Below are 12,326 nucleotides of genomic sequence, written 5' to 3'. Positions count from 1 at the left end.
CACATCATACATGTCCACCACCAATGCTTTCTTTCCTCCTTTTTTTTTTTGTTTTTGCTTTTAAATTCCGTATGTCCAGATGTATTGTGGGGCCACCTGCTGAGTCCCCTTTGTGATCTGATGTGTCCAGGCGGCTCCTGTTTCTGCCTCTAACACCCTGTTGGGCAGTAATAAGATGTTAAGGGGACAACAGAGAGAAGCCAGGCTGTCAGCTTCAGAGAGGAAGGGGTGAAGGGTACAAGAGAAAGAAGAAAGGGAGTTGAGGGGAGATCAAAGACAGTCAGGAAGAAAGCCAAACAGCCAAAAAAAAAAAAAAAGATATGGCTTGTGGTTTGAGAAGCTTTGGGCCCCATGGAAGACCCCAAAGCAACCAGATTTAAATTGCACCATCTATAATTACTCTAGCCAACTGAATTATTGAATGCCCCACATGGGAAGAAGCCAGCATTCATGAAAGAGTTCCCCATCTGAGAAGTCGGAGCCCCACGTAGGTGTGGCATGAAAGTCCTGAGCTGCTGGCCGTCTTGGCAGCGCAGTAACTATCATGACTTATCCCCTAATGCTACAGGAAACCTTTGTGTGACCAGCTTCTGTAGGGGGCGTCCGAGATACTGGCTTTTTTTTTTTTTTTTTTTAAGGGTAGACTCTCACTGCACGCACAGAAAATGCTAATGTCGTTGAGCTCCGTTTCATTGTCAGGAGGGACACACGAGGATAAATACAGAGCTCTCCAAACCCTTCTCCCCGCTCCTCCTCCCTGCGCCCTCATCCATCCCTTCGGCTTGATGTGTCTCTGCGCTTTGTTCTAATTTAGCCCATGCATAATTTATCCAAGTGTGTTTTGTTCCTGATCAGCAACTTCAAAAAACAAATGAAATATATAAGATGTTTTTTTTAAGTTATTTAAATCAATTTTTTAAAAAGCAGATGGGGTCGGTCTTCTAAAAACAACTCATGTGCTCCGGTGTTAACTGAGTTTTTCAAAAATGTCCAGGGCGCACAAAAAAAAAAGGCTTGCGGGATTGGGAGTTATTGTTTACGCCCTCTCGCCCCCGGGGAAAGGAGATGCAAAAGGGGGCGGGGGCAGCTAATTATAAGTGACCGCTCGGCACCCAACTAGAAAAGGCAGACAGGGGTGTCGTGCGCGTGCGTGTCAACAGAGTTACAAATGCATCCTACCGCAACTGTTTCCAATTATCCAGAGTCATTCAGAACTAATTCCACTAACCAGCCAGGATTGGCCACCTTCTACTCGCGTCTCTGTCCCTGCCCCCATCCATGTACACACACACACACACACACACACACACACACACACAGTGGAGCAAGGCAGGGCACCCCTGGACCGTAGATCCTGCGCGCGCCCCGCGTGAGCTGGCTCCCAGGTCCACCAAGGCAACGCTTTCCATAAAGGACACCCCCCGCCCCGGGCACATGTGCGCTATAACATCTAACTCGGGCTTGACCTGGTGGCATCAGCTCAGCCAGGCGCTTTCGGCTGGAAAGGCAAATCCGCTGTGGATTCGGGAGAAACTCGCGAACGAGAGGCGGCCGCGAGGATGCGGCGAAGTTACGCCCATTTATTCCGCCACAAAACATTTTCTCTTTCTCGGGTGCAAAAAGCTGTGCGGTGCAAGCGCGGTTCTCTCTCTCTCTCTCTCTCTCTCTCTCTCTCTCTCTCTGTGTGTGTGTGTGTGTGTGTGTGTGTGTGTGTGTGTGTGTGTGTGTGCAAGCGCGCGCACGCACGCTTGGGAGAGAGAACTGACGCTAGAAACTCCTCTCCGCTCAGCCTCAGCGTCCAACGTCTTCTCAATGGAAATACAAATGATAGATATATTCCAAGCCCTGGCACATTCCCACCGCTGTTCCTTATGACTGACGGGAGATAAACCGGCGCAAACACGACGGGCTCTCCCCGGCGGTCCCTACTGTACTTAGGAATCCCCCTCTCTGCTCCCCCAGTGCGAACCTGGTTTTCGATCCCCGGAGGAGCCCGGGGTTAGCCTTCCTCCTCCTTCATCACCACCACCACCCCGCCAGGAAGAATTGGGGACACAAAACACTCCCCCCACCAGCGCACCTTCCCCCCTCCCGGAGGCTTTCAACCCGGCGGAGAAGTCCTGGTACCAGGGGGCGCTGACCGCGAGCCTACGTCGCGCGGCGATGCCCAGGGATCCACCCTCTGCCAACATCCCTGCCAATAGCGCCCCTTTTCGAGCGACACTAGTTTTCCAAAGCCACCACCCCCCATCCCGGCTCCGCGATCTCCAGCGGACTTGGCGGCTTAACAGTTCCACCGGGTGGAAGGAAGGAAGGGAGCCAGGCAGGATGAAAAGGGGGAGGAAGGAAGGAAGGCAGGCAGGAATTGGAGATAGGACCCCGCCACTGTCCCCCGCGAGTCTTCGCCCAGCACGGCTCGGCCGGCTCTGAGCGCCCGGGATCCCGGCAAGTCTCCGGGAGGCGGCCACAGACACCTGCCCCCGGGCCGCTCGGGGCTGGCGGAGTGGGGGTGGGGGGGCGGAGGAACCGGGCGCCCTCCTCTCGTTGCGCCGCGGTTTTATCGCCCCGAGAACCCCGTTGCGGAGACCTGCCTCCCGATCCACCCCAAGTTCCCCCGAGTCCTTAATTGACCATACAGCCAACAAATAACGCTGACACCACGGTGGCCGCCCGGAGCGTCTGCCAGATCCCTCGGCAGCCCGGTGGGTGAAGCCTGGAGCAAATCACCTGAACACCCCCCCTCAAAACCTCCGGGGGTTCTCGGGACCTGCAGCTACCCTCGCGCTCCTCCCCAACTCCGGAAGGTTTTTGCACAAACTCCCAGAGCGATCGGAAGGCTGAGAACGCCCCGCAAACTCCGGAGCCCGCGGCGGGAGGGTGGTCGGGGCGGGGAGCCGGGCTCGGAGCGCAGGGCTCAGCGGAGCGCACCGCCGCCGCCCCTTGCCCGGCGCTCGGTCGGGGTTTCCGCAGCAACCCCCCGGGGCGACGCCGAGGACTCAGCGGAGGTGAAGAGCCCGTGCCAGTCCTCCCCACCCCGAGCTGCCCACGAACCCGCGCCTGGAGCTCCAGTGGAGCGCTGGAGCTTCCAACTGCGATCCCCCCGCTCTCAGCTCACCAGGGAAGCCGAACACACACGTAACAATTTTCTCTCTCCCTCTCTCACTCTCTTTTTTTAATTGCATCTCCTGACATTTCTGCGCGCTGAGAGGGGGGAAAAAAGAAAAATAAAAGATGAAGAAGTAAAGAGCAGAAAGGAAAAGAAAAAAAAAACCCAGCCCCGCCGCGGCTGGAGGCGCCGGCGCGCGCCCGGCATGAGCAGCGCTCCGCGCGCGGAAGGCGCCTTTTTTTTCATATTGAAACCACGCGGAATATGTACATTTTTTAGTCTTACTTACGCTTTCAGGGGGTTGTGAATGACAGTCGCCATTTTGCTACAATGTAACAGAATATTGTCTGTCTCAGAGTTCTAAAGGTTCGCTCAGGGGAAGCGGCGGGCCAATCAGAGCACGGGATACCGGCCCGCCGGCCAATCGGCGCGGCTTGGCCGCCGGGTGGGCGGAGCCTGCGCGATGGTAGTTATTAGGGGAGCTGTCAAAGCCCAGAGGTCACTCCCTTTTGTAGAGCCCAAGAGCGAGCAGGTCTTAAAGGGGCAGTAACCGCGCGCTAGCAGCTCTTTTTTTTTTCTCTTTCTTTTTTTCTTTTTTTTTTTTTATTTCCCCGATCATGGTAAGTGCAGACACAAGGGAGAGCATTTCTAGCTTGGTTTGAGTCTCTTTACTTTAAAAAAAGAAAATGAGTACAGAGAGTTTGCGCTCCCGGATAGAAATAATTTACAGATTGCTAACAGACCATTGAATCCATTCATGAGCTTTTTGGCTTTGCTTACCATCGTTTGGAACCCCCACTTTCCCGAGTTCTAGTGTGAAAGTTGGAAGGCTGCCCGTTTCCCTCCCCGAAATGACTACACGTGCCCTGCCGTTTGCTGAATGCTCCGGGGTGGGGTGCTGCTGTTTAGTCTTCTAGTTCCCGAAGTGTTTTCTTTATCTCAACCACCTTCCTCTCTGGGGTTTCTCGGAACTGCCACCACTCTCCCTGGCCACTCCGGGACAGCACCTCCCCTCCCCCTGGAAGGTCTCAATGTCAGGCTTTCTCCTGCAGCCAGGGTTATCCTTATGTAATGTCCGGTGGTCAGTGCGCAGTCCCACCACCACCCCGCGACCACCTCTCTGCACCCTCACCAGACACCCGCAATGATGCCAGCTGGGCCGCGGGGTGGGTGGGACCTGGCGCTCGCGAAGCCGAGGACGACTTAAGAGGAACGCGGTCCGCCTCCAGGGACGCAGCCACCAGGCAGAAGTTCTGGGCTCGGTGCTGGGTGTTGCCAGAGTCCCTTCGGGGAGTGGCACTTGGCGATTCTGGAGTCACCTTTCATGACTTAGATAGGAGGTGGAAAGAATTTGCTAGTGAACAATACGACGTGACCCGAGGCATCCAGGGAGCCTGACTGCTACTTCGAGCCAGTGTGCACTCCACTGGAGAACCCTTGACAAAACTGGGAGACCTGTGCGAAGTCAAGGCTTCCCCGGACACCGGGAGGTTCGGAGTGGGTGAAATCACACTGAGTCACCAAGAAGGCTAGGGCGTCGTTAGCATATAGAAGCCTGGCGACCATCCCGACGCTGTTTAACCAGGTCATTAGCGAGGCTCCTGGGGGAGGGGCGAACAAAAGAAGAAATGCCAAATTGCCAGTTCATTGCTCTGCCTGTTCACTTTCTTTTGCTACTACTGTCAAGGCAATGAATAGGATATTTAAAAAAAAAAATGTAACCGAGCGTGGTGGCGCACGTCTTTAATCCCAGTACTCGGGAGGCAGAGGTAGGAGGATCACCGTGAGTTCGAAGCCACCCTGAGACTCCATAGTGAATTCCAGGTCAGCCTGGGCTAGAGTGAAACCCTACCTCGAAAAATAAAAAGTTACAAAACATCCCAGAGCTTTCAGAGTTCCACTCTATACAGTTTACAGATAAGCAGAACGAGGCTGTCAGTATATTTGTGTAGACTTGGAATGTTTAACTGTCTCTGTTTGCTTAGTAAGTAACAGAGTCAAGTTCTATGGAGTCATTCCTTTTTTCTTCCCTGTTCTATCTTTCTTGACAGGGTCTCATAATGTAGCCAGGGCAAGCCTGAATCTCTTTAAAGTCATGGTAGTACAGGCAGAGGCATTTGCTAAATTGGAGGCCAGCCTGGTCTACAAAGCCAGTTCCAGATCATCCTGAGCTACACAAGCAAAGACTTTTTTTTTTTTTAATTCTGGTTTTTCGAGGTATGGTTTCACTCTAGTACAGGCTGACCTGGAATTGTAGTCTCAGGCTGGCCTCGAACTCACAGTGATCCTCCTATCACTGCCTCCCTAGTGCTGGGATTAAAAGCATGCACCACCATGCCTAGCTCACAAAGACTTTCAATCTGCCTCCTGCTCCAGTGGATATGTTAAGGGGAGGTTGTTTTAGGTTTTGGTTTTAGTTTTTCTTTTGTTTGTTTGTTTTTTGTTTTTCTGAGGTAGGGTCTCACTCTGGCCCAGGCTGACCTGGAATTCACTATGTAGTCTCAGGGTGGCCTCCAACTCATGGTGATCCTCCTACCTCTGCCTCCCAAGTATGACTTTAAGTGGGTGTTTTGTTTTGTTTTGTTTTGGGTCTTACATTAGCCCAGGCTGACCTGTAACTCCCTCTGTAGTCCAAGCTGGCTTTGAACTCCCAGTGATCCTCCTACCTCAGCCTCCTGAGTTATGTGATTAAAGATGTGTCCCACCATGGCTGGCTTTAACTTGGGTTTAAAAGGGTTTTTTTGTTTTGTTTTGTTTTGTTTTGTTTTATTTTATTTTTGAGGTAGGGTCTCCCTTTAGCCCAGGATGACCTGGAATTCACTATGTAGTCTCAGGGTGGCCTTGAACTCACCACAATCTCCTACCTCTGCCTCCCAAGTGCTAGGATTAAAGGCATGTGCTATCATGCCAGGCTGGTTTAAATGTTTTGCCACAAATTTTGCCAGAATGCTGAGAAGCAAAGGAGCTTAGAGTGAGCACACTGAAGGGGACAAGAGCCTTAAACGGAGTATTGGAGAATGCTAAGTCTAACACGCAGCAGTACCTACGTACATCGTACATCATAGATGTTGAAGTCCCCTGGGCCAAGCCCACCCCTTACCAAGTGTGTTATCTTCGGCAAGTTACTTAGCAACTTGAATGTCTCAGTTTCCTTGCCTGAGAAGTGGCAGTACTAATAAAGTTTACTTCATGTAGATCTTGCCAGAATTTAATGAGGTCACACACGTCGAGTGTCTGCCACATAGCAAGCTCCTGATACACATTTATTTTTGTATAGGAAAAGTCAATTTTTCCTGATGGCATAAAGAGCAGAAAGAATCTGAATAAAAGGACAACAGAAAGTAACATTGTCTCTCCATTTTAGGGTTTGGTTTTGTTTTGTTTTTATTTTTTTATTTTTATTTTTTGTGGTAAGGCAAAGGAAATTGAGAAAAAAGTTGGAAAAGCAACAAAGTGTGTCAGAGCAAACATGCTTAGGATTTCAGCTGAAATCCAAAGAAGAGAAAGTGGGGAGAAAAGCTCATGCTCTTTGACTTAGAACTCGGAAAAGAGGGCAGGCTCAGCAATAAGGGTCTGTGAGCCACTGCTTTCTTTCACATTAGCTTTTGAAATGCATTGATCCAAGAAAATGAGCAAATGAACCACTTTGATGGAAACAGGAAGTTTCAGCAGGACATGGTGGCACACACCTTCAATCTCAGCACTTGGGAAGCAGAGGTAGGAGGATTGCCATGAGTTCAAGGCCACCCTGAGAATTCTAGGTCAACCTGAGTTAGAGTGAGACTCTACCTCAAAAAAATAAATAAATAAATAAATAAATAAATAAATAAATAAATAAAAAGAAAGAAAGAGAGTTTCAGTGAGGGTCACATAACTATATACAACTGAAAAGCCCACTTGCTGATTGTGATATCCAAACACTTAAAATCGCAGTTCTAGCCAGGCGGTGGTGGCACACGCCTTTAATCCCAGCACTCGGAGGCAGAGAGAGGTAGGAGGATCACCAACAGTTCGAGGCCACCCTGAGACTACATAGTGAATTCCAGGTCAGCCTGGGCCAGAGACCCTACCTTGAAAAACCAAAAAAAAAAAAAAAAAATTCTAGGACTAGCACAATGTTTCAGCACTTCTCAAGTATGTGTGCCAGCCTCTGGGTATAATTCCTGACGGGGGGGGGGGGGGGAGAGGACGGGAGGCAAGAATTCCCATTTCTAAAGTTCTAGTGGCGCTCATATATCTTTGTCTTGGTTTAACTTACTAGGCAGGTTAATTTGGAGGTCGCTCTGGATGCAGAACAAAACCTCCTCTATGTCACCTGGGTAGCTTTGATCTTGGCTATCCTGCATGGAAGCCCAGGTGACTACTACACAGTGAAATGTGGTTAGGTCTAGAAGTGTGCTGCACGTGCCAAACACACACCAGATTTCACAGGCTTAGTGCCAAAAACAGAAGACAAAATAGCTCACGAAAGGATGACATTTTGGGTTTACCAGGTTCAATAAAATGTTAGTAAAAAGCCTGGACAAACGAGTGAGTTCCAGGTCAGCCTCAAAACAAGAACAAATATGTTAGTAAACTTAATTTCGCCTATTTCTTTTTGGCTTTTTGAAATGAGGTTACTAGGAAGTTTAAAATTACACAAGTGGGGGCCTGGAAAGATGTCTTTAGAAGTTAAGCGCTAGCCTGTGAAGCCTAAGGACCCGGGTTGTAGGCCTGATTCCCCAGGACCCACGTTAGCCAGATGCACAAGGGATGCTCGCATCTGGAGTTCGTTTGCAGCAGCTGGAGGCCCTGGCGCGCCCATTCTCTCTATCTGCCTCTTTCTCAATGTCTGTTGTTCTCAAATAAATAAAAATAAACAAAAAAACATATTTATAAAATTACACAAATGGCTCAAGTCACATTTAATTGCACAACATTGTACCAGGGAAAGAAGGGTAGGGGCCATTCCCAATCACATTAAATCCCCCTTAGTACTTTTCTCTGCTACCTATTAGCAAAAGCCTCTGCCCAGAGGCTGGAAGCCCTGGTGCGCCCATTCTCTCTCTCTCCCTCTATCTGTCTTTCTCTCTGTGTCTGTCGCTCTCAAATAAATAAATAAAAATTTTTTAAAAAAAAAAGCCTCTGCCCAGTTCAACTACACAGATATCCATCTAAAGAAGAGTTTAAGAGATGGCCTAGTGGTTAAGGTGCAACCTGGCCAAGTCAAAGGACCCAGGTTCAATTCCCAGTACCCACATAAAGCCAGCTGCACAAGGTGGGCGCATGCATCTGTAGTTTGTTTGCAGTGGCTAGAGGCCTTAGTGCACCCATTCTCTCTCTCTCCCAAGTAAATAAATTAATTAAACATTTAATAAAAAGCATTTAGGGTATGACCAGGAACCCAACAATTTAAACCACACAAGAGGCTCTCTTCTCTGTCTACCCCTAAAAAGCTCCTAGGCCAACAGGTAGGAAAAAGCAAAGGATGAGGAGATACCCCCACAGAAGAAAGGGAGACAGGGTTTTTTTAGGAAGTGCTCCCCTTTGTAGTGTTTTTGTTTTGTTTTGAGAAGGGGTCTAACTGTGTACCCTAGGCTGACCTTGAACTTGTGATCTTCCAGCCTAACAGCTGCCACACCAATCTTCCTTTTGTAACACATCTTATCATTTTGGGGAGTTTTTTAATCTTAATTTAATTTTATTTATTTGAAAGAGAGAGAGACAGACAGAGGAAGAGAATGGGTGCGCCAGGGCCTTCAGTTGCTGTAAACAAGCTCCAGATGCATGCACCACCTTGTGCATCTGGCTTACGTGGGTCCTGGGGAATGGACCCTGGGTCCTTTGGCTTTGCAGGCCAATGCCTTAACCACTAAGCCATCTCTCCAGCCACCCCCACCTCCTTTTTTTTCTTTTTTTTTTTTGAGGTAGGGTCTCACTCTCTAACCCAGACTGACCTGGAATTCACTATGTAGTCTCAAGGTGGCCTCCAATTCACAGTAACCCATCTACCTTTGTCCCCCCAAGTGCTGGGATTAAAGGCATGTGCCACCATGCCCAGCCACATTTTTTCTTGTTGTTGGGGGGGGGGGTGTTGTTTTGGGGGTTGTTGATTTTTGGATTGTTGGTTTTAAAAAATATTTCCTGAGATCCAAAACCAGCTCTCATATGTATCAACTGTGATCTAACTGGGACGGGCTTGGTGCCACATGCCTTTAATCTCAGCACTCAGGAGACAGAGGTAGAAGTATCACAGTGAGTTCAAGGCCAGACTGAGACTACATAATAAATTCCAAGTCAGCCTTGGCTAGAGCAAGATCCTACCTTGAAATAAAAAATTTGTGGCCTAGCTGGGTGAGATGGCATACACCTTTTATCCCAGCACTTGAGAAACTGAGGTAGGAGGATCTCTGTGAATTGGAAGACACTTTGGGCCACAGAGTGAGTTTCTGGTGAAACTTGCCTCAAAAACACAAACATAGCCAGGCATTGTGGCGCATGCCTTTAATCCCAGCACTTGGGAAGCAGCGATAGGAGGATCACATGAGTTTGAGGCCATCCTGAGACTACATAGTGAATTCCAGGTCAGCCTGAGCTAGAGTGAGACCCTACCTTGAAAAAAAAAAAAAACATGGGCTGAAGAAATGACTTTGCAATTAAGGTGCTTGCTTGTGAAGCCAAAAATCTCAGGTTCAATTCCCTAGGCCCTGGTGCACCCATTCTCCCTCTCTCTATATATATATTTGTGTCTCTCTCAAATAAATAAAATATTTTTGTTTGTTTTATTTTTTTGTTGTTGTTGTTTTTATTTTTATTTTTTGCCCAGGTAGGGTCTCACTCTAGCTGAGGCTGACCTGAATTCACTATGTAGTCTTAGGGTGGCTTCGAAATCACAACAATCCTCCTACCTCTGCCTCCTGAATGCTGGGATTAAAGGCATGCACCACCACGCCAGCTTCAAATAAATAAAATATTTTTTAAAAAACACAAATAATACAGAAAAAAACTAGAAGAAGGTAAAGCACAGACACCCAGACCTTGGCCTCTGACCTCCACACATGTGTCGTAGCACAAATAGATAAATATTATTGTTTAAAAAAACTGGCCTTAAAGGGCTGGAGAGATGGCTTAGCGGTTAAGCGCTTGCCTGTGAAGCCTAAGGACCCCGGTTCGAGGCTCGGTTCCCCAGGTCCCACGTTAGCCAGATGCACAAGGGGGCGCACGCTTCTGGAGTTCGTTTGCAGTGGCTGGAGGCCCTGGCACGCCCATTCTTCCTCTTTCTCTCTCCCTCTTTCTCTCTCTCTCTGTCACTCTCAAATAAATAAAAATACACAAAAAAGTTTTTAAAAAATTTTTAAAAAACTGGCCTTACAGATGCACATGGTGGCACATGCCTCTGGAGTTTGTTTGCAATGGCTAGAGGCCCTGATGTGCCCATTCTCTCTCTCTCTCTCTCTCTGTCTCAGAAATCATAAATAAATAAACAGAATAAACTTATTTATTTATACAAATAAATAAACTTATTTATTTGTTTGTTTACTTGAGAGAGAGAGGGAAAAAAAAATAGGCAGGTAGAGAGAGAGAGAATGGGCATGCCAGGGCATCCAACCACTGCAAATGAACCCCAGATGCACGTGCCCCCTTGTGCATCTGGTTTATGTGGGTCCTGGGGAATCGAACCTGGATCATTTTGCTTTACAAGCAAGCACCTTAACTGTTAAGCTATCTCTGCAGCCCCAAATAATTTTTAAAAACACTGGCTTTAGCAAGGCATGGTGGTGCATGCCTGTAATCTCAACCAACAAGAGTTGGATGGAGGCTATCAAACTAGGAATTCTAGGTCAGCCTAGGCTACAGTGAGGCCTTGCCTCCAAAAGTAAAATAATAATAATAAATAATAATAGCCTGGGCTAGAGTGAGACCCTACCTCAAAATAACCAAAATAATACTAATAATAACACAATTTCCATCCATCTGGAGAAATGATAGTAGGCCCAGCCCTGCAAGTAAGCAGAGCAATCACTTCATTTGACTTAAGAGGAAAAAGCAGTCACCCATGCAAATCCATTGGACACATCCTTGAGCATTTGTCCTTTTGGGTTGTCAAGGTTTCCAGGTATGGACATTTTCAGACATTAGCATAAAACAAAGGAGAAGTGATAGCTGTCAAAGGACCTCTGTGGAGGAATGAGTCATTCCAACAGGGAAGGGGGTGAGAGAAGCCTCATGGAGATCTCAATGAACTTGGCCCTGGCTTGAGGAAGCTTTACAATTGCCACAAGGGGTGAAAGGCCTTCCAGACCAAAAGCATAACCTAGCAACAGCCAATTCATGCAGCAAGTGTTTGCAGATCCCCTAAGGCTGAGCCTTGGGGTTCAAAAAAAATCCAAGGACAATCCCCACCTGTAAGGATAGTAGATGATATCTGACAGACAAGGAAGAGGGCCTTTGGGTACCGTGGGCTTAACCAGGAGCACCAGCCAATTCAGAAGATCATGGTCACCCCCTGAGGAGGGGGGATACCTGAGCCTACCAGCAAGTGACCTGCAGGAGGAAGGACAGCAGTACTTTTCACAAAGTTGGAAGCCACATGATTTTCAGGATTTTCAGGATTCAGATTTTCTTCTACCCCTCAGGTAGAAGAAGGTGGTTTGCACAGAACAAATAAGCAAAAAAAAAAAAAAAAAAAAAAACAACTAGGGCTGGAGAGATAGCTTAGTGGTTAAGCGCTTGCCTGTGAAGCCTAAGGACCCTGGTTCAAGGCTCAATTCCCCAGGACCCACGTTAGCCAGATGCATAAGGGGGCGCACGCATCTGGAATTCGTCTGCAGTGGCTGGAAGCCCTGGCGCACCCATTCTCTCTCTCTCTCTCTCTCTCTCTCTCTCTCTGTCTCTTTCTCTGTCTGTCGCTCTCAAATAAATAAAAATAAACCAAAAAAATTTAAAAAAAAAAACTAGACAAATAAGGGGGAGCATTTTGTCCAGAATGCAATTGACCAACAGTGAAAAGTTTTAAACTAGGACTAAAAAACAAGAGATTTACCTGCTTAAAAAAAACAGCACAAATGCTGCGATTGAATTAAATAAAGAACTTCAGAGTTAGTTTAAAAAAAAAAAAAAACAGCAGAGGGGGCTGGAGGGATGGCTTAGCAGTTAAGGCATTTGCCTACAAAGCCAAAGGACCTTGGTTCAGTTCCCCAGGACCCATGTGAGCCAGATACACAAGGGGCGTATGTGTCTG

General features: G+C 48.0%; 1 protein-coding gene across 1 annotated transcript in view; it reads right to left on the bottom strand.

Annotated features, from left to right (window-relative positions):
* Dpf3 (double PHD fingers 3) overlaps positions 1 to 3,427 on the bottom strand; it is a 359,744-nt gene extending 356,317 nt beyond the window's left edge. The window contains exon 1 of the mRNA XM_004649423.3: positions 3,396 to 3,427. Coding sequence (XP_004649480.1) covers positions 3,396 to 3,427 — 32 coding nt within the window. The remainder of the gene's footprint in view (positions 1 to 3,395) is intronic.
* Between the last annotated feature and the right edge of the window lie 8,899 nt (positions 3,428 to 12,326).

The sequence above is a fragment of the Jaculus jaculus genome, chromosome 7 (genome assembly GCF_020740685.1).
Source record: "Jaculus jaculus isolate mJacJac1 chromosome 7, mJacJac1.mat.Y.cur, whole genome shotgun sequence".
NCBI classification, from domain to species: Eukaryota; Metazoa; Chordata; class Mammalia; order Rodentia; family Dipodidae; genus Jaculus; species Jaculus jaculus.
This window is presented reverse-complemented; position numbering and strand designations above follow the sequence as displayed.